Raw genomic sequence first — 22,994 nt, forward strand, 5'->3', positions numbered from 1 at the left:
AGAGAGAGAGAAAGAGAGAGAAAATAAAAGTTGGACCTGATCTCTCTCCGAGGAACTGAAGTTAACCTAGAGAGAGAGAGCAGCCAGAGTGGGAAATGTGTTTGATAATCTGCAGCAGGACTCAGTGCCTCTTCAATGGAACAGACGGTAGCTAGCGCTCTGTTAGCATCACTATTTGCTAAACATTGAGGAGCCTAGTTAGTACTGCACTTATCATACTCCAATGCCACAAAATAAAATACTGTAGGTATTGTACTAGTATTATATCACTATATTGTAATTCTAGCCAACATGTATTTCGAAAAAGAGAATCTTGTGAGATTCTACTAAATACAATCAACACTTGTTCAGAATGAACTAGCTGACACACTTCGGCGCGAACAGTACATGTCAAATAAAAGTGACAACAGTTTACACGGACAGAGCTAAACCAACATGGAGTATGTTTAAAGATCTGAAGGTTAAGTGCTGTTAATGCGCTACACAAACACACAAGAGGAGTCATCATCACACTGCTTAGACAGTTTCATCTTTAAAACCTTTGTTAAATCCTGGGCCAAACCGTGAGGTCATCGGGAGTACTCTGTAACCCCCAGCTGGGACTCGAATCGACCTGTGGACCATTGGACACAATGCCAGAAACAGAGCGGATCTTATTGGCCGCATCATTCTGACCTCACCATGGCCTTTCCCGTGAGTGCTGTATCTGAAGGGTCATGGTTAAGCTACGTCCCAAATGCACTACCCTAAGTGCACTACTTTTGACTAGAGCCCTATGGGGCTCCCTATGGGCCCTGGTCAAAAGTTGTGCACTACATAGGGAATAGGGTGCCATTTGAGACTCAGATTGGGTTTTGATCTTGATTACGACAGCTAAAGTGATAGGATGCATTTGACGGTGGGCCCTAATATAGTTTTTGCACTAAAATGGGAATTGATTTTGGATGACACATAACAGGGTTTCTATTTCGCAAGTGTCCTCACACTGCGCTGGGAGCAGCGTGATAATATTGATGAAGTGTACAGTATGCTATAATGATGTGTACACATGTGTGTGTGTGTGAGAGAGAGAGAGAGAGAGAGAGAGAGAGAGAGAGAGAGAGAGGGAGAGAGGGAGAGAGGGAGAGAGAAAGAAAAGTGTGTGCGTGCACATGCGTGCGTGAGTGTCTGTCTGTGTTTAGGTGTATGTGTGCGTGTGTGCGTTAAGAAAATCAGTATTACCATAGGTATGTGACAGGAGGCTGCTGAGGGGAGAACGGCTTATAATAATGGCGGGAATGAAGCAAATGGAATGGCATCAAACACCTGGAAACCATGTGTTTGATGTATTTGATACCATTCCACAAATTCCGCTCCAGTCATTATCACGAGCCCGTTCTCCCCAATTAAGGTGCCACCAACCTCCTGCGGTATGTGACCTGTGACCACAATTCCATGTGTGCATGATGTCCATATATGATTTCACAGTAGTATGTTATAGGGGACTCACCCGTCACGTGTGCTCTCCATGGTGGACAGAGTGGACAGATGATGCGGGCTGCTCAGGTCCCGGTCCAGACGGGGCTGCCTGGGGGGCAGGTCAGGGGCGCAGGCTGAGCCAGGGGCGGGGGCTGGTCCTGGGGAGAGGAGCTCCACTGAGACACCGTGATGGGGAGTGCTGGAGCCAGTGTACAGGCCTGAAAGACAAACAAAGTTAATTCACTAAACGTGCCAACTTGAGTCCCTCACTCGGTCATGTTCCCTTTGACCAAATTAAAAATGTTTTCATGGCAACGAGCTTTTGTTTTCATAACTGATCATCCAATCAGTGAGAGCTTTGGAAAATAAAATGTTCTGTTGTTTTGTGCTGTTTGTGATTTACAGTACATTGTTTGTGCTGCCACAGGGGTTGTCCTCGGTTGTCCTTAAAATGTTTTGCTCTGGTTACAATACTATTTATTCCGTTCAATAGTATTGCGATTTCTGGTGAGAAGACTTTATAGGAATTTTGAACATGAGTGGAATTGAGAGAACTGGCACTGTGGCTCTCTCTCTGTGTGTGTGTGTGTGTGTGTGTGTGTGTGTGTGTGTGTGTGTGTGTGTGTGTGTGTGTGTGTGTGTGTGTGTGTGTGTGTGTGTGTGTGTGTGTGTGTGTGTGTGTGTGTGTGTGTGTGTGTGTGTGTGTGTGTGTGTGTGTGTGTGTGTGTGCGAGCGTACGTGTGTGTGCCCCTGTGCCAGTCCCTAAGTATTTGTAGCAGTTTAAATGCATCTGACCTTCCTGTCTGAGCATCAGAAAAGAGTCAGTCTACAGATCTATGATCTTAATTTCAGCCAGTCTCCTACAGCAGGAAAATAATCTTGCAGCAACAGGAAATGTGAATTATTATGTGGATTATAATTAATGCACATTTTTTGCAGCGGTTTATACAGTCTATTTTCATAAGGGAAAGTCAAGTCTGAAATTTCAAAGGTGAAATGACAAACTTCAGAAGCCTTTTTAAACGTCAAAACACATTTTTTTTAAAAGTTATCCTGCAACAGGGTGATCAAATTAAGATTCCATATCTGTACTTCAGTTGGATGGTGATTCAGGCTCATGACAAATCACAATGACAGCTGAGTGCTCTTCTGAGAGCTCCAGTTGAAAGAGCTCATCTCTGTCCAGGGGCTCTCCGATTGCCTAAGAGGGTCAAGGCAGTGAAGTCAGCAGGCCCCTCTGCTTCTCACTCCTTCTCCTGTACTGTAAATCTGTTCTCTCGTCTCTCCTCACTCTGTCCTGTCTGTGATGTCTTTCCCAGTGTCCTGGGGGACAGCGTAGCYTCGTTGACTGTCCAGGGCAATGAGGCGGTGCGGAGAAGAGACGAGACGAGAGGAGCGCTCCTGGTTTCTGCAGTACTGTTCCCCCAGCTGTGCTCAAGTGGAAGCAGGGCCTATCTGACAGCTCTCTGAAATGGTTACAAGCTTGATTCATTACCACCAAATCATCAATCACAGACCTTAAATGGTTTCCCCTTTAGCCCCAACATCTGCTACCAGACCAGCAAACATTCTACAAATAATCSCTGTGATTGCTTCAATTTCATCGCAAGCCTCGGCGGTGCAGGGTTTCCCTGCGCGTTTGGGGATGATTGTAAGAGTGTTCTGTGTCGATTCTAAATGTTTTCTTTTTATGTGGGTTCTGAGAGGGTTATGTGATGGGCCTGAGAACATTTGGTTGTGACGGTCCTGACAAGTAGCTGACAGTTCTGAGAGTTTCCTCTGTAAGTTTTGTGAAGGTTCTTTGTGAGTTAGGAGGGGGTTCTGTAGGGTTATGAGGGGTTAGGGTGATGTTTGTGGTGGCATTAGTAGGCAGCATAGCCTACTTTCATAGCCTACTAGACTTGTAGCCTGTCATACTGAGATGGACCTATGGTCATCGACAGTAATGTGCTCTAGCAGTTGAATTTAATTTAGAAACACACTAACTGAGGTCCTAAAAGGAACAAAGATATTTTCCTGAGTAAGATCGAGCCTACTGAACATCTCTTTAGCCTTAGAAACTAAAACCTACAGATACCAAAAACCAACCAACAGGAAACATAAGATTCACAGCAACGAGAAGTGCTACTCATTGTCAGCTATAGAAGTGTCAACGTTGAAGAGCCTCCCTACTCTGCCCATCCTGCCGACTCTCCTCCCTCTGTTGGCTAGAGAACAAAGCTCAACACATGCAACGATGAATCCCATTTCATTTCGCCTGGCATAAACCCTAACAAACCCGTCGTCCTCGAACGCCTCCTAATCAACCAATGCGGCCACAGCAACACAACAGCTCCTGCGGGCTAGAAACCATTTGCACATTTTGTCACAATTGGAGCTAGCAACACATCCACTCAAAACAGAGGGAGAGGAGAAGGAAAGATGCCAGTATTTCAAGCATCAATTCAATAATCAAAGACAACTGGAGCTCTCATAGTCCCATTACAATAACAGAGAGAGATGGGGAGTTTGGATTGGACAAACTGAGCAAACAACGACAGATGTGTCCATAAACTGTGGACACTGCAGGGCATCTCTCCTCTCCTCCATCGTAACCCTGTATTTGATCCTGCTCATCAACCTCTCTTTCGCAAGCCATTTGACTGTAGTATAGTCTATGGGATCTCAATAGAGAGACTTCCAAGTTGAATCAAAAAGAATGTGAATCGGAAGATGTTCATATTCAGCATTAATTGCAAATCACAAATGTTAGCCATTTGCAGATGTTCCTTATTATGACATCTCAGTTTGATTTCCACCAAGTCCTAAATAACTCTCAACTAGCGGTCTCAACCAGCGGTCTCAACCAGCGGTTTCAACCAGCGGTCTCAACCAGCGGTCTCAACCAGCGGTCTCAACCAGCGGTTTCAACCAGCGGTCTCAACCAGCGGGAAGGGAGGCGAAAGTTTCTCGTAAAACACGAAGGACTTGTTTCTCCAAACCGAATCAGTTCTAATTAACGCATCAGGTGTCACATTCAGCATGAGATTGAGCTGAAGGCACTCAGGACAATTGTCCTCAAAGCTGCAAATCAGCCCTGAGACAGTGTCTGCCAGTCTATCATCTATCATGTCAAAATGTCAACGTTTACTGTAATATTAAAGATAGGTCAGTGTGTCGGTTGGTGAATTGGGGGTTAAGGGTTGGAGTAGGATGAAGTTGTCCTGGCCTAGAAGCTGAGCTAAGGTCAGTTTTGCATTAGAATTTTTTGGAAAGATGATCCTAGATCTGAAAGCTGAGCTGGTCTTAGATCCTACAGGCACCTTTTACCTGGAGAATTAGGGTTCTGGGGTTATTGGTTAGCGGTTAAGGGTAAGGGGTTAGGGGGGGTAGAGTGACCTCCGTGCACCTGTGAAGATGTCCTGGCCCAGTCCCGGGGAGCGGCCATCCTTCCCGTTGAACAAATGCTGCTGCGAGGGGGTGGGGCAGTGCAGGTGCTGGTGCTGAGAGGGGGCAGAGCCCTGCAGGTGGTGCACAGACAGACACTCACTCAGGATGTCCTGCTCCAGGTGGGGGCAGGGCCTCAGCTGTCAATCAAGCAGAGAAGGGGAGGGGTTGTTGGACAATACATACAGGTGATTAGGAAGCATGAATTTCAGAGTTTGGTTGGACATCTTTCATACCAACACAAAGCCATGACATGAACAGCGATAACCTGTCTTTCTGCAAATTGTATCTGGGTGCGCAAACACACATGAAACTGCAGTCTATCACGCATTCCATGCCGGGGTGGAATTGGGGCAGCGTATTTGCGAACACTGGTCCCAAAGTGAAAACATTACTATGACATGAAAAACGTGTTTTTGAGCTGAATTCCTGCACTCCCAGTGGATTTAGTTACCAATCTAAATCCACGTTTTAAATTCCAACCCTGGGTATATTAAGCTAGCAGTGGTTTCAAGGGAATCTACATCAGTTGGAATGATAGTCTTACAGATCAGTGTCTTACAGATCAGTGAAATGGTTTACTCTCTTCTATACATCAGTGCAGTGGCTTGCACTGTAGTAAAATGTTATCGTAGGGTATGGTACAGGCCAAGGCAGTGCATTGCAGGAATCCTAACAACCATGTCTTTCTTCCCTTTCATCTGCAGGAGTACCTACCTGTCCCACTGGGCACAGACGTCAATTCAACGTCTATTCCACGTTGGCTCAACGTCATCGAAATGACGTGGAAACCATGTTGATCCAACCCGAGTGTGCCCAGCGGGGTGGTGACGTCAGGACATGGTTGATCACACCGAATGCCTGGTTTTAAACTGAAGGTAAAGGAAGGGATTTTTTTTAATCCAACATGATTCTATGGTGTGGCTGGAAAGTTGCTGGACTGACGGGATAGGTGTGATCCCTCTATGGCTCTAATGAGAATCTCGTCGTTCTCTAGTCTCGTGGGCTGGTTTGCTCAGTTGATTAGAGCGCAGCGCTAACCATGTAAGGTTGTGGATTTGATCCCAAACGAGGCTATATTTATCTATAGATTGCTCCACATATAAGCCACACTGAACGTCAGTCTCTCTCTCTCTGTATTCGAGCATCTGTTAAAAAGGCTGTAGTGTAATGTCAACCACTCTACGCGGACAGCGACGCCGACATAAGAAACATCAGGGCTATGGTAAGAATAAAAGGACATTTGTGTAAACTGGCCCACAAGCACAAAAGTCTTTAATAAAGCAGGGAATCAGTTCGTTAGCGGTGGCATTTCAACCACAGAGACTGAGAGGAAATGACAGGCTTCGACGCCCGCTTCCCGACCACAGGCAGCCCACTTATTAGGACCAGGAGAAAGAGAGGGATCAGGAAAACTAGTCCATCTAGCTATCATTCTGTTCGTCCATTCTCTCGTTTACAGGTTGGACAAGCCAACMGAGCGAGCCAAGAGGATAGATACGCGGTTCGAAGCGTGCACTGCCTCGCTCACAGATATCCCAACAGATTAGTATGCCAGGACTGCCATCAGAACTAATTCAACGGAATTCATTCAGGATGGATTTAATAGCCAGTCTGGATGGATATTTGAGTTGGCATGAGGCTTTTCCTTTTATATCTGAGCCCTTGAATCAAGATTCCAGATGGAACGCTGTCTCTACGTATCACAGACCGGTTCGACAATCCTCACATTGTAAGTTGACACCCGGACAACGTCAGTAAGTGACCGAACACATGTGGTGATTGGCAACCGTTCCTTACGAGCMCCTTGCAACAATTCATCAAGTCTAATTGGGCCTCTGCCTTTCGCAACATGACGCTATAACAGATTTGGATTGTCTTTTTTTTCTGTTCCGAGATAGAGTGAGCGGGTTTCTTTGACGTGTGTCCACAACATCTGGCCACTGGGGGTATACGGCTCGAGCTACAGCTTATTAACAATGGTGCAAGCCTCACATGTTTCTGTTTAACAGCAATGGTAAGCAAAGGAACACATTATCCAGGCCCGGCCACCACCGCTCAAGCCCTTTAGACACAATGAGACCATTCTGTCTCTCCATTCTCCCCATATTTACCGAGCCCGATCAGCAGAAGAGTGTGCTGTTGACCACGAACATGACGAAATGTGGTCCAACCTGATGTGGTCCAACCAGGGAAATGGTTTTCAAAGGCTCTGCTAAATTAAACCAACTGTGTGGAGCCGCGAGGAAGAGTAAGCACTAGAGCGGAGATGATTACACCTACTGGGGACATTTGCGACGCATGTGGCCTGACAAGACCGACAAGAGTCCTAACATGCTCTCAGTCGTCATTGAATTTCTTCACTTTGACTTGAAGAGCACCGGCGAAACTGGGCTCGTCTCTTTTGAATGTCAGCCATTTAACATTTGGTTGATCCGCATGGCGGAGTGGACCCTTTTTCCCGGCTTTTAAGTCATCAACAAGTCATCGATGTGCTACGCACTACTTACCTGGAAACGAGAACCAAGGACTAGCGCTAATATCGAGGGTCCTCCCGCTGGGGTGAAGAGGATTGTGGACCACAGGAAATGGAGGACCGAGCATGCCCCCATTCTCATCGACAGGGCTGTAGTGGAGCAGGTTGAGAGCTTAAAGTTCCTTGGTGTCCACATCACCAACAAACTAACATGGTCCAAGCACACCAAGACAGTCMTGAAGAGGGCACGACAAAACCTATTCCCCCTCAGGAGATAAAATATTTGGCATGGGTCCTAAGAACCGCAAAAGGTTCTACAGCTGCACCATCGAGAGCATCCTGACTGGTTACATCACTGCCTGGTATGGCAACTGCTCTGCCTCTGACCGCAAGGGTAGTGCGTACGGCCCAGTACAACACCGGGCCAAGCTTCCTGTCATCCAGAACCTCTATACCAGGCGGTGTCAAAAAATTGTCAAAGACTCCAGCCACCCTAGTCATAGACTGTTCTCTCTGCTACCGCACGGCAAGCGGTAACGGAGTGCCAAGTCTAGGACCAAGAGGCTTCTAAACAGCTTCTACCCCCAAGCCATAAGACTCCTGAACATCTAATCAAATGGCTACCCAGGCTATTTGCATTTCCCACCCCCCCACCCCACCCCCTCTTTTACGCCGCTGCTACTCTCTATTATTATCTATGCATAGTCACTTAAATAACTCTACCTACATGTACATATTACCTAAATTACCTCGACTAACTGGTGCCCCCGTACATTGGCTCTGTACCGGTACCCCCTGTATATAGCCTCGCTATTGTTATTTTACTGCTGCTCTTTAATTACTTGTTCCTTTTATGTATTATTCTTATTCTTATTTTTTAAACTGCATTGTTGGTTAGGGGCTCGTAAGTAAGCATTTCACTGTACGGTCTACACCTGTTGTATTCGGCAAATGTGACTAATACAATTTGATTTGATTTGAGTTAACTGGTCAGTGTGAGATGTACAGTGTGAGAAAGTGGAGGCTGGAGAAGGGAGGATGGCTCCTTCAATGAATTCTGGCCATGACAATGAGCCTATCCTCTGATTTAAAGTGACAGCTTTTTTTTTGGGGGGGGGGGGGTCGTCAGTAAATTCTCTCACTCTCTCTTGAGTGTCTTACCTTTCTACGCACCTGTTGCTCTTTGGCCGAGTGGATCTTGACATGTTTGCGTAGGGAGCTGGGGTCGGTGTAGCGCTTGGTGCATCCAGGGATCTGACATGCGTACGGTTTCTATAGAGCATGATGAACATATGAATAGTGTAGGACAAGTGTCGGATTGCAAGCGACTAGTTATTGCGTAATGACAGTGCAGTGAAGCAACCCCAAGTCAAAGCAACCTAACATTTRGAAATGGATTCGTACAAAACCACATGTGAACTCAGGAGCATGCAGTAGGCACTAAGTTACAAAGAAGAAGAAGAGCAAAAATCAAGAACAAAAATGCACACAAAAAAAAAAAACACACACAGAAGAGTAATGAAATGCGATGAAATAAGAAGGCAAAGATAGCCTCCTACCTTTCAGCTGAGAATACASAGAGCAATTGAAGAAATTGAGGGCAAGAGAGAAGGAATGAGAAAGAGATTGAAGAGAAAATATGAAACATAAATTGAATGAAAATATTCAATTTGACAACATTTCTTTTAAAGCACTACAAGAAATCACATTTAAAGTAGCACTTTGGTGCTCCGTAGAAGATTGACGGCGTAAAGATCACATTTGCTATAAGGTCTATAAAGATATATTCTCGTGAAGTTATAGTGCAAACTGCGCCAAAAGATGTGAGGGGGCACTAAACATGATCACCAAAAGCAACAAGCACTTCGCTACACCCGCAATAACATCTGCTAAATATGTGTATGCGACCAATAACATTTGATTGGATCACTACACCAGTGGTGTAAAAACGACTGCACTCCCTGTCATTAACTTTCCTCATCGTCACACAATATTACTGAAGAAAACACAGCATGCAGCCTGATGATGGAGATATTTTCCCCTTGTGTTTACCTGACCAAAAGCATGTGGACACGTGCTCATCAAACATCGCATTCCAAAATCATGGGTATTAATATGGAGTTGGTCCCCCCTTTGCTGGTATAACAGCCTCCACTCTTCTGGGAAGGCTTTTCACTACAACATTGCTGCGGGGACTTGCTTCCATTCAGCCACAAGAGCATTAATGAGTTCGGGCACTGATGTTGGGGGATTAGGCCTGGCTCGCAGTCGTTGTTCCAATTCATCACAAAGGTGTTCAATGGGGTTGAGGTCAGGGCTCTGGGTAGGCCAGTCAAGTTCTTCCACACCGATCTCAACAAACCATTTCTGTATGGACCTCGCTTTGTGGACGGGGGCATTGTCATGCTGAAACAGGAAAGGGCCTTCCCCAAACTCGTGTCACAAAGTTGGATGCACAGAATCGTCTAGAATGTCATTGTATGCTGTAGCGTTAAGATTTRCCTCCACTGGAACTAAGGGGCCTAGCCCGAACTATAAAAAACAGCCCCAGACAATTTCTCCTCCACCAAACTTTACAGTTGGCACTATGCATTTGGGCAGGTAGCATTCTCCGGGCATACGCCAAACCGAGATTCATCCGTCAGACTGCCAGATGGTAGAGCGTGATTCATCACTTCAGAGAACACATTTCCACTGCTCCAGAGTCCAATAGCGGCAACCTTTACCCACTCCAGCCAACGCATGGCATTGTGCATGGTGATCTTAGGCTTGTGTGCGGCTGCTCGGCCATGGAAACCCATTCCATGAAGCTCCTGACAAACAGTTATTGTGTTGAAATTGCTTCCAGAGGCAGTTTGGAACTCGGTAGTGAGTGTTGCAACCGAGGACAGACGATTTTTACTCGCTACGCGCTTCAGCACTCAGCGGTTCAGTTCTGTGAGCTTGTGTGGCCTACCACTTCGCAGCTGAGCCGTTGTTGCTCCTAGATGTTTCCARTWCACAATAACAGCACTTACAGTTACCCCGGGGCAGCTCTAGCAGGGCAGAAATTTGACGAACTGATTTGTTGGAAAGGTGGCATCCTATGACGGTGCCACGTTGAAAGTCCCTGAGCTCTTCAGTAAGGCCATTCCACTGCCAATATTTGTCTATGGAGATTGCATGGCTGAGTGCTCGATTTTTATATACCTGTCAGCAACGGGTGTGGCTGAAATAGCCGAATCCACTCATTTGAAAAGGGGTGTCCACATACTTTTGTATAGTGTATGTATTTTCTCTCTATATACAGTGGAATATAAGTTGGCCATTAAAGTGAAAGGTGATACGCCTCTTTATTAGTTCTCCGTTTGTACCTCGCTCATTTCTGTAAATAACACATTGTTATTCCAAGCCGCTCTCAGCACCACTCATCTCTGCCCTGTTTGTTATTCCTACGCAACGCCACCCCGACACAGACCCAATGAGTGGAGAAAAGAGCCGGCGAGGGAGAAAAAAAAAACACACACAACTTCTTTCTAGTATAAATATCATAGTTGAAAATGATTTTTCCCCAAAGTGTGTTTGGCAGGGTGGCGGGCGGCGGAATTAGACTCTCGGTGGGGCGCTAATGTGCGGCCATCAGCGTCTTGGGCTGGTGGTGGAATTGGCTGTGGCAGTACGGTAGTGAGGCTGGGGGGCTGAGGCTGGTTGAGGCCTGTGGACTGTGATAAAGTAGGACGTTGGAGGAGTAACGGAGACAGCAGGAATGAGTAGTGGCTGACTCAGGCTTTCCCTTCCTCTATATACAGTCATTGGTTACCCCCCTTTAGCAGAGAGAGACAAGGCAAAGCCCTGTCTGAGCCGAATGCTCCACGCTAACCTAACCGCTGCTTATTTCACATACTGTGACTCGAATCGGACTAATGGAAGTGATATTTCAATGATCTGTAGCCTGCCGTGGCACCGGCACAGCCTCTGGCTGATGGAGGGAGTGTGGGGCGAGTGAGAACGGCGTGTTACTCCCTGACTGATGGTTCGCTTATTGAACTGTGACACTGTCAAGGGATGGAAATGGGCATTGAGGTTTGGAAATGGGCACTGACTCTTTCATGTGTACAATTCCATTTTCCTTTACGTTTAGTGAATGGCAGCCTTGGAAAGGAAGGTGAAAAGAAGGGAAATCTAAACAAACACTTGTTAAATCAAAATCCCCCATACACATACACCGTAACCAGGGTTGGAAGTTTGGTGAACCCTGATTCAAACCCCTTATAACAGCCTTGATCCATGATCTACAGCAGAAAGGAAACAGGAGGTAGGAATTGTGGGTAGTAGAACCAGAGTGGAGGCTGTCTCCATGTGTTCTGACCGTGTCCAGGTGAGTGCGCTGGTGCTTGGCCCGGTCGCTGGAGTTGCTGAAAGCTTTCTGGCAGCCGGGGTGCTGGCACAGGTAGGGCTTCTCCCCCGTGTGGCTCCGTAGGTGGATCTTTAGGTTCTCCAGGCGGGAAAAGGCCTATTGGTTGCAGCCCTCAAAACTGCAGGAGGAGGATAGAAACCACCACACACACCACACACACACACACGAAAACAGAACACACCACGGGAGAGAGAAGAGAGAGAGAGAGAGAGGAGAGAGAGAGAGAGAGAGAGAGAGAGAGAGAGAGAGAGAGAGAGAGAGAGAGAGAGAGAGAGAGAGAGAGAGAGAGAGAGAGAGAGAGAGAGAGAGAGAGAGAGAGAGAGAGAGAGAGAGAGAGAGAGAGAGAGAGAGAGAGAGAGAGAGAGAGAGAGAGAGAGGAGAGAGAGAGAGAGAGAGAGAGAGAGAGAGAGAGAGAGAGAGAGAGAGAGAGAGAGAGAGAGAGATCAATAAGAGAGGAAGGCTGTACAGTAAACAGTGGTACAATGAAGCCACTGTGTCCATGTACCTCTGTGACTCAGAGCAGCGCATGCTCCCACTCATTCCCCCACTCCTTCTATCAGTCACATAGCTGGGTCCCTTCCTTGCAATGACACCAGGCCATGGAAACTAACAGATACTGTACCGCTTCAATTTTCACATGGGCTGGGAACTTGTGTTTCCACAGACCACTGTAAAAAGCTATTAGTAACCAAATTACATTGATTTAATCCCAAATGGCACCTTTTTCCCTGTTTAGTACACAACTTTTGACCAGGGCCCGTAGGGTTCTGGTCAAAAGGAGTGCATTATTTAGGGAATAGGGTGCCATTTGGGACTCAGTCATTGTCATATGAGCCAGGAACACCTCACATCTGTATTTTACAGATGTAGGATCTTACTTTGAGCCAGTTTGCTACAGCAGGAAAATAATCCTGCAGAGAGTGGAAATATGAATTATTATGTGGATTATAATTAATATACATTTTAATATACATTTACAATTCATTTACATCTTTCTTATGGGAAAACCAAGTCTGAAATTTCTAAATTGAAATGACAAACTTCAGAAGCCTTTTCAAACCTGAAATACACTACAAGTTTTACATTTCCTGCATTGCAGGAAAGTTCTTCTGCAACAGGGTGATCAAATTTAGATCCCACATCTGTATACACATGCCTACAGTATTAGTATTACTACAACTTGCTATGTAGCTACTGGTGAGGCTACAGTGCAGGGAGACGATAGTAAGCCCATACTACCAAGAGACAGGTAGTGGGTTGCAGGAGAAACGAAAGTAAACCTATACTGTACAGTGACAGTTAATGGGTGACATGCAGAGCATAGTAGATGAGGGTAGATGAACTAGATAAGTGGCAGTGAGTGTAAACAAGCCCATTACATCTGATCCTGACTGGCCACTCAGCCCATTTGATCCTATCCACTCAGCCAATGGACACCACAGATTTGCTAGCACACCCATTATTCATGAGTCTGCTCGCATATCCTCCCCCCGCTCACCAACACAAACACGGCTGATTGGGTGAGACAGTGGCCATCCTCCTCCTCCTCTATGCACGCTACTGTATACAGCCATTAAGTGTATGGAGCACCACTGTACATGTAGAGTACAGTACACCTCAATGTAACTTATATCCCGCTTCATTAATCTGCCTTAACCATTCACGGGGACTCGCGGCAGTGGCTACGGTTAGCCTGACATCAATACCAGTCATGGTTGCTATCATGGTCCACAACAATMAGAGCCTTTGGGGTCACTGAGGAGCATCGCATCAAGGCCCTTTCCGTTACAATTACTTTCCTGTTACCCTATCTGAGGGCTCTGCCGGCTCCACCTCCCTGGCTATTATGCATCGATCAGGGGCGTGGACACACACACATGCGTGCGAGCAAACGCACACACACAGACGCACACACACACACGTAGGGAGGAGACTAGTATGGTCGTCTCACTCTGTGGCCTGGGCAGCAGTGAAACCTGACATGGAGGAACTGCTCTCTATTGTCCCCTGACCTTTAGTGAAGCCTCTGCGTGTGTGTGTGTGTGTGTGTGTGTGTGTGTGTGTGTGTGTGTGTGTGTGTGTGTGTTTGTGTGTGTGTGTGTGTGTGTGTGTGTGTGTGTGCGCACTGGGCTGGGGAGTGTCGGGTTACGCCCAAGGAGAGAGACACACCATTCTTCTAATGGCCCTTCAGTCCTGATCTGAGCTCAATGCTCAGACATGGCCTCCTTCATTCACTCACAGCACAGGCAGGAAGCGCCCTCTATTCACAGCCCCCTCCATTTAATATGGACGAAACCTAACCCTGTCATGGGAGAGCTGGGTCAGATGACCGAGGTTTTGTGTGCGTGTGTGTGTGTATGTTTGTCCGTGCCTGTCTAAATGTGCTATTCAAACATAAAAAAAGAGACCAGAAGATTCCTTTGTCTCACCACACTCACATAGCTTACTCATCAGCACAACAGCTCCGTACTTAGCAACCCCATAGAGACTCGTGTTTTTGTTGTGATAAGTGGACACCTTAAAGCCGTTAACACACACACACACACAGCCGTAGTGGCAGTCGTTTGGATTGTAGAAAGGGCAAGGATAAATATCAAACAGAAGACATGATACGGCATGTAATGTACAGTAGATTTCAGCACAATAATGTCATGGGATCAAACCGACCATGCTGCATCAACACAGGGCAGATAAATGTGCCTACTCAGGCCTCCTCGATCAGAGGGCTTGGGKAACATCTAAWAGTGTCAGACCACACAATACACACTGGAGTCGTATTATTCTAGAGGCAGGGTCATCAAATGTAAAGGACTGAGAGGGGGGGGTGGAATTTCAATACAATCTCAGAGAAGAAGCCCTGTATACTAGCATGCCAGTCCTGACAGACACACACCGTGCCGACTCTTGAAATACAGGGCCGAACATTTGAGTTTGGGAAAACAAATATAAACCTTATTGACGGGCCAAATGTGTGTATTTATGTAGAAGAGAAATAATCAGTATTTCATTCTTTCTTTGACGCAATACAAATTTGAAGCTAAATGAGAGTTCTAGGTCCGTGGAGAAAAAGCGTGCTAATCATGTTGCTCTGGATATTAAAGTGCCCGAGGTCGGCTGGCAGTGAGACGGTGCRTGTGTCCCAAATGGCACCCTTTAGCCCACACAGAGCCCTAGAATAGGGAGCCATTTGGGATGCAGGCAGGGAGGGTGAAGTTTCCCCGCCTGTTGAGAGCCTACTACCACCGCTGGGCAAGGGCACATGATTCACAGGACATTGGTTTACTGACCGGCTCATAGAGCATTTACTGTGCATGGTCAGGTGTTGCTAACCTGCCAGTCAAAATGGCATCTGTTAGTGTAGTGGGTTACTGGGAAGGTGTCGGCAAAGTCGAAAGCACGACTGGGGCATAGGTTGAAGTTCTACAGCGTGCGTATAACTTTGCTGCTGTGTGAGAGCTATTGAAGCTATTTTGTACGGAGAAGAAAAAAATGTCACAAGGAATTTGGTTGTTTATTTTTCCGTAAAATGGATGAGCATAGACGTAAAACAGGATGACAAGGAAGAAGGTATGGGTGGGAAGGCCTGGAGCCAGCCGAGGTGTCGAAACCACACAGGACAGCTTCAGCTTCTTCTAAACACGTCTTTGATATTATTTGTGAAAGCAGTTTAGACGCTAATCACATGAATTACTTTAAACATGTTTGGCTTTCCCCTCTGAATGATTGGTTCTAAGGTAAACGGGCTCAATAACCACACGAAGGGAGCAGGCGAGCAGGGCCTGAGCAGCGTTTGACACCGTCTCACTCTGAGAGGGCGGCTTGGGCAGCTCGGTAAACATTGGGGTGACGGTGGGTACTGACATGGCCGAGGGGCCGGCAGCCGATCACAACAGACAGCTTATGGGCCCAGAGAGCTGGGCTGTGAAGGTACAGCGAGCTTGAGGCCTTCATGGGAAATTAATTCTGACTGGCAAAGAGAAGCCCAAACAGTTGGCCGCCTAAATGGCCGCAGTGTACCGCTAACCTACAAAAAAGAGCTCATTAGAAAGAGCCTGACTGAGATGCCGGAGAAGATCGAAACAAACCGCCCGTTTATTGCGTGGCGTTGGGGGGAAAAAGCTGCCGCTGACATCTCAGACATCATTTTGATAGAAAGCCTTGAGAAAGAAAGAGAGGTAAATAAAGAGAGAGAAAGAGAGAGAGAGATGAAACGAAACAAGAGTTTTCTCAGGAGGTTAATTTCTTTAGAAATGCACTGTATTCGACTGTATCACCTCCTCAATGTGCTTTTTGTGAGGAATAACTTTTGAAAGTTCTTTCTCTCGACAGCTATAGTCTCCAGTGTTGCTGCTGACAGGAGGGAATCCTTTGAGATCAGTGAAACCCCAGGGCCCTGTCATGTTTCTGGCCTGCTCTCACCACCATCCATTTGACTGGCGGCTTCTGACTAATGATGAGAGAAATGGGATTAAAATGTTTGGCTGCTAACTAGCATGAAATCCCTATTACTCATTTTGAGAGGACCTTCAGTAAACGCAATAAGTACTCCGGGGTTTAACGAGGCCCACCGGTTTTCCGCTTTGATTAATTTCAGCTAATGCATCGAGGCTCTGTAATTGCATAAGCTTCTAACGGGGTGAAGTGTTCTCTTAAGGCTTAATCTGGGAATCCAACACACCGCCACAGAATAAAACCCTAGATAAAAAGTTATACTGGTTCCTTTTCAGTATTATTTTAATCTGAAAAAAAAAATAGGTACTGGAAGTGTGTTCATTTATCACAAGGTGCCTTTTTATACGCTGACCGACGAGGAAAACCACCAACACTTCAGGATCTGTTCAGCTGAAAAATGCTGGAGCGGAGTGTTCAGGCTGCGGCTCGGGGAAACATGTGCGTTTAATCTGCCTGCTTCCAAACGCCCCGTGGCAACTACAGCAAACAGCAGAACAACGTAAATGGATGAAATTATATCCATATGATTCAACGAGACAGCTAAGGAGAGGCAGGTTTCTCATGTGCTTCGTCAGGGTACCAAATTAAAGCCAGCTTCGCTAAAACATTTGCATTACATAGTTTACACATATCATTTCCACAGCCAAGCAGGACCCCTTTTAGCAGCCAGACTCATCTGTTGCGAATAGAGGCCCTAATTTGAATCAAAGATAGGGGATGATTTTTTTTTCTCCTTTCCATTTCTCAATGCTGGATGGAGATGAATTCACACACACTTTACTTTGTTTTTCTTTTGCGTCATTCCCCCTTATCCTCAGCCCAAACTCTCACAGCACTTGATTTATGAATGGTGAGATATGAGTACACACATACACAGCAGTGACTAAGGCAGGACTGTTGTCCAGATGGAACCGAGTGAGCGAGCGCTGCCGAAGCGATAGCTCGCTCAGCCGATAAATTGGTGGAAGGAAGTAGTCATGTAAATGACTAAAGAAATTGTTCCGATCAGCCATTTTGTACTCACACGGTCCCGCATAGTTTGGGGCAGATGAAAAAGTTTGTGAATGGCATCGTCTACAACAGGAAGCATTCCTATGATGACTAAATGAGGCATCTAGAGTAATGGCCCACCAGCTGCTCTCTGCCACAACAAGGCCTGCGTCCCAAATGGCACCCTATTCCCGATATAGTGCACTACTTTTGACCAGAGCCCTATGGACCTTGGTCAAAAGTAGTGCACTATAAAGGGAATAGGGTACCATTTGGAATGAATCCTAGCACTTTTGATGGAGATTGAGGGGGAACTATATGATGGATTTGAACCCTTGTTGCTATGGGGGACTGGTATAGAACGACTTATAGAACTACTTTGGGTAAGTATGGCTCCAGAATACATGGTGAGTCGAGTCATCATGGAAGCACTTAACCTGTTGAGACTCAGGGGCCTGCGTTCACATATGTACCAGCTTCCAGGCCCTGTATTACATTAGAGAGCTAAGATGTGATTTCCTCATGATCGGGGCATTGCTGGGTTTATGGCCCAGTTTGAGAGGGAGAGGGAAGTGGGGTCACACACGCCTACCATAGTACAGCCCTTCTCTCTTTGATAAAAGTAAAAAGGATATATCTTATTTGCTGATCTGATGACCTTCACTGTTAACAGCAACTGTTCATTCCCAAGCCGGACTCCCTGTTTCCACATAAAAGCGAAAATGCCCTCAATGTGCCATTGGTTCAGTGGCACACCTTGTCTGTGTGTTATCTTGAAACTGGCCCGGGTTCATTCGTACCCCCCTGTATGAAAACAGACAAACTGTGCGGGAGTTCCCATTGAAATGCACTCAACTTCCAACACAAATGGGGTCACGTTTCAGCCAAGTGACCAACCGCATCCATATCAATGCGCTCAAATGAGAGTGGACAATGTTTAGACTGCACCAGTACTAAAGCCTTAACAGTAGTAGGTTTTTTTTTGGCAGACTTTCGATGTTACAGGGCAGAAGTTGACTTTTAAATCATGGTTGCGCCAACAACAAAAAAAGATTCTGAAGGGGTTTCTGAAACGTCAGTCCATTTGAGATTGAGGGAAGTTCAGTTGGAGGGCTTGTGTATTGGTTACAGCCAGAGTCTTATATTTAGGAGCCCTTAGATTTGTGTTCAATGTAAGGCTCTGGTTACAGCAATGAAGATAGGTACAAGAAAGACATTGGTTTTGGTGGACGAAAATCATTCAGGATCTTTACTCGTGTGAATAACCATTCATTGAGAGGTGATTGAAACTCATTATTCAGAGTTGGTGCGTCATGACTGTGTTTTATGGAGCTGTATCTCTCTCTCTGATTACTGGCCCTGTGTTTACCCTAGCTGCCCTAACCATTTCTAATAGCTAATTAGAGTGTATTACACAGCCCTGGTGCCATGACCATTAGTAGACCATCAAGGCATTAATTATAAACCTTTTCGCCGTAACTCGAACCCCCCAGAGTGAGGGGAACGTTAGTGAAAATCCTTAACACGATATGTGCTTTGAGCCGGCTGCTGGACTGATGTTACTCCCAGTCAATACCGTATCATCTGTGACAGGTCTGAGAGCAGCATCCTCTCTCCTCTCTCTGCCAACCCGGGCTCAATCTGTCCAGGACCTCTCCCTCACACCTGCTTCCATTCCCCCCTGCACCTCTTCTCTCCTCTCCACACCCCTTTCTGGGCAAAGCTCCTCTCCCTCTTGAGGCTTCAGTCGGTTCCACAATGGGGACTGTTATACAAGTGGATGGATTCAGATGCCTATTAGATGGCATTTATTAGTTGATCGCTTTGATACTTTCTTCTTCCAGATTGTTCTATGTTAAAGCAGCTTGACTCATACCGGCTCTCTCTTAATTCAATCAACCGTTTCTTCATCTCTTGAATCCCTCTCTCTGTCCACCACTGTCCCTCTCTCCCTCCTCCTGTGTACCGCTGACGTCAGTCTCTCCTGCGTCTTCCGGCTCTCCCTAACTTCGAAAAAGTAGGAAAATGTATGCGCTCACTACTGTAAGTTGCTCTCAATAAGAGTGTCCGCTAAATGACTCAAACGTAAATGTACAATGTAGCCCTCTCTCCTTCTCTACCTCTACCATCCCTCTCTCAATCTCTCTCTCTCTCTCTCTCTCTGTACCCTTCTCCCTTTTTGGCAAACTGCTCCTTGTCCACGCAACAAAATAAACATTTCAGAGGCGCCGCGTGCTGCCAAGCCAAACGCCTTGACGCCACAGGCCCCATAATATTCAGAGAGAAAACAGTCGCTGCGAAATTAAACAATAGGTCAAGATGGCATTGTGATCACCACCAAGCACTGGCCCAGCAAGGCGAAGAGCCGAAGAGAGAGAAAGGGCATTTTGCGCAACTAACAGTCCCTCGGAAAGAGATCGAACAGCGAACACCGGGCGGGCATCATTCACTCTGCTGGAGAACGTCCAGACCACTAGAGCCTTCTGGGTAATGGAGAATGGAGCGGCGGCTGCCCAAGACGTGGTGAAACTGAACTGCTAACGGTGCCCTCTCGGTTTGTTCAGTTCTTAGTGTGCCAAAGTCATGCTCTCTTGTCTTCTCTCTCTGGGCGTCGGGGAGTCCAGTTTCACGCCAACGCGGGGATACGGCTGGCTGTGATATATCAGCCTGCAACCGGCGTTCAATGTGTCAGTCCTTATCAAGGCTCAAGTATATCACCCCTCATTCGTACTTCTGCAGATGTCCAAGTATTCACTTCTGAATAAATCAATTCATATCAACATTTCAGTAAGTGGTTCCATGTTCACATTTAATAAGTCAATCCCCATTCACCACCAATCTGCATTACTGTTTTGGCCCATGTTCCTAATGCCTGGCTGCAAACACATTCGTTTAAGTGCAAAAACAGTCTCTGTTCCTGAGCAATTACTTTGGACAAAAGCAACCTGCCAACTGCAGGAATTGTGAGGTTCCAGTGTTCCGATTGGTATTCCACAGTAAACGTTTTTATATTTATGGAATATTTTCCATTACATTTCTCATCAGACACTTGTTTATGTTAGCCGTAATATGAGTCTGGGCCTGGCACTTGCTGGCCGCACACCGTGGCCGCACAATGTTTTTTCACATGCAATATCCATTAACAGTACCATCGGTTGACCAAATTGTGCATGACCTAATGTAAATCTTGGCTTTATCCCTTTAAAATATGAAACTTGGCACATCGGCAACACTGATTTTGGTTTCATTTTGCTCTGTGAAATGGACAATCTGAAAGGATCGGTCCTACGTGCCACAAACTTAATCGTTGTTATTACAGAAACCAAAGCTAGCAGAAGACAGGAGAAACAATAAAAAGTTCCCAGACTTATCCTTAATTCTGTAAGGAAACAAAACCAATGGTCATAAATCCAGCATAAACCTTTTACATCTATGTTAAACTAATTCCGAGGCTGAACTGATCAAATGTGAAACACATGTTTGAAGTTGTACAGGATCATTTTCTGGAGACTGTTCAGCGTCACTGGAGGGGTGTAAAACTCTATGGGACGAATGTAAATCAGATGTCTACCAATCGAACTCTCTGGTTCTGAATAAACCAAGCCAGTAGCACCAAACAATGGGGTCTGTACAACGCCACAACACAGCAGGTTAAACATTCTAGGCGCCGGTGTCATGACAAAATTCTCCACTATGACAAAGCGTACCCCATCTCCAGATGGGGAAGTTACTGCGATGTCGTTGCTCTCTCCCCCCCCCCCCCACCCCCACCCTCTCTCTCTTGCTCTCTCTTTCTCTCTCTGGTCTAGGGTTGCAAAATTCAGAGAACGTTCAATAAATTCTCTGGGTTTCCAGAAATCCTGGTTGGAGGTTTGGGATTTCCTGCTTATTCTCTCCTGATTCCGGGAACCCTCCAACCGGGATTTTGGGAAAACCAGTTCCTGGAATTTTGCAACCCTACTTTGGTCTCTCTCTCTCTCTCTCTCTGGTCTCTCACTCTCTCTGGTCTCTCTCTTTCTGGAGAGAGCTCTGATACAGCTCTGTCGTGCATCTCCATTATAACAAGCAGAGTGAAGGCTTGACAGTGTAAACAGACAGAGCCTGTAGGGAGAGTGGACAGCCTCATTGGCCTGGAGGACTGAACACTTTGCTGGGGAACGCTCCCAGCTCTAATTGCCCTGCTGAATTCCAGCTGTTAGTCAGCGTTACAGAGCGCAATGTTCTGCCAACGCTATGAATGCTATGAAAAAGCTCCCAAATATGGATCACATTCACATTCACAATGTACCAAATCACTTGCAGGTATATCACACAGCGTGTTGAGTTGATTCTGGGCTGACTACTTTGGGGATGACATCATTTTTATACAATGATTCAACTAAACTCTCTTCTYCTTTCCTTCTGGCCTCCTCTTCCTTTCAAAACCGTCAAATGTCACCTGCTAGCTAGCCAACCTAGCCACTGAACACCACAGTGCGTATGTCAACATAACCCTACCACATAACACATTTTATTTCAATCCATTAAAAAAATGCTAACATCCATCCCTCTCTCTCGACAGTACCAGTGTCTGTACTGTAGCTACTTTATATTAGTTGCTGGCCCAGAGTGACACTGGATCCTGGTCTGACTCTGGAGTCTGGACTGGTCTGAGTAGAGGCGTAGTCCAGGGGCTGTGGTCTGGCGGCCCTGGCTCTGAGGCAGACATGGTCTGGGTCTGGAGAAGGGCATATAAAGGTGTCTCTTGTTGCTCTGTTTATTGGGAGATGTGACGGCGGTCAGGCTAGGCGAGGTAGATGATGTTTCTCTGGGCTCAGTGGTTTGTGTGATGCGTGTCCCACTGACACCCAGCCCCCCTGCTACATCAATACCTCAACAACACCCACTCCACCTCTGGGTACTGAGAGATTTACCTCTGTCCACATACTGTTCACACACTGTCCCACACACTCCCAACAGGCRCGGCTCACACACTGTCCCACACACTCCCAACAGGCCCAGCTCACACACTGCGGCTCACAGAGAATGTTTGCGGAATGGCTGCTGCTCGGTCACAAATTGTGTCTCGTCAGTCAGTACAAAACGAGGCTAGTGTTATGTAGGGAGTACTACGCTCGAGAAAGTATATTTTTATTTTTCCTGGTAAACTGCCTCCAAATGTTTCCATAAGAAGCTTGTCTGTCCTGAGGATTTAAATGGTTTACACGCAAGACCCCATGTTTTATATGACCCTTGACACTGCAGCATTAGAGAACCCAAAGTGCTTTGTTTGGAAGCGTTAGGAACTGTGGCAGCATCCCAAACGGCAACCCATTCCCTATATAGTGCACTACTTTTGACGAGAGTCCTATGGGAACAGAGTGGATCTGGTCTAATGAGGCCCATTACCTCAGAGGGAGATCCCAGAACACATGTTAGACCAGTGTTCTACAACAGGCCTGTTCAGGTCCCCATCCATCCCTCAGAGATCCCAGGAACGTGCCTGGACAATAGACCCTGAACACGGCTCTGTTCGTCTCTCCCATGTATTAGAAAACTGATCTGGCCCACTGGTGAGGTTAAACTGATTAAGGACTTGGATGGGACACAATTATGACACAACCACTGCGCTATGTTAGAGTCAAGCCTGTCAACTTCAGCCCGGTCGATCAGGTTTCTGATACAAAACCGTGATTAAATGTTAAGGAAATTACAAACTCAAAATATTGCATTCCAGACAAATGTAATTAGGGTATCGCATATAGTGGATCGTCCATGCTTTGATACCTGGTTACGCAGTCTGAGACAGGGGAGCTG

At 46.3% G+C, this 22,994-nt stretch overlaps 1 protein-coding gene across 1 annotated transcript in view; it reads right to left on the reverse strand.

Moving 5' to 3' along the window:
* LOC111975543 (zinc finger protein GLIS1-like) overlaps positions 1-22,994 on the reverse strand; it is a 130,071-nt gene that overhangs the window by 14,307 nt on the left and 92,770 nt on the right. The window contains 4 exon segments of the mRNA XM_024003876.2: positions 1,490-1,676; positions 4,847-5,024; positions 8,522-8,632; positions 11,709-11,874. Coding sequence (XP_023859644.1) covers positions 1,490-1,676; positions 4,847-5,024; positions 8,522-8,632; positions 11,709-11,874 — 642 coding nt within the window.

The sequence above is a fragment of the Salvelinus sp. IW2-2015 genome, linkage group LG16 (genome assembly GCF_002910315.2).
Source record: "Salvelinus sp. IW2-2015 linkage group LG16, ASM291031v2, whole genome shotgun sequence".
Classification (NCBI taxonomy): domain Eukaryota; kingdom Metazoa; phylum Chordata; class Actinopteri; order Salmoniformes; family Salmonidae; genus Salvelinus; species Salvelinus sp. IW2-2015.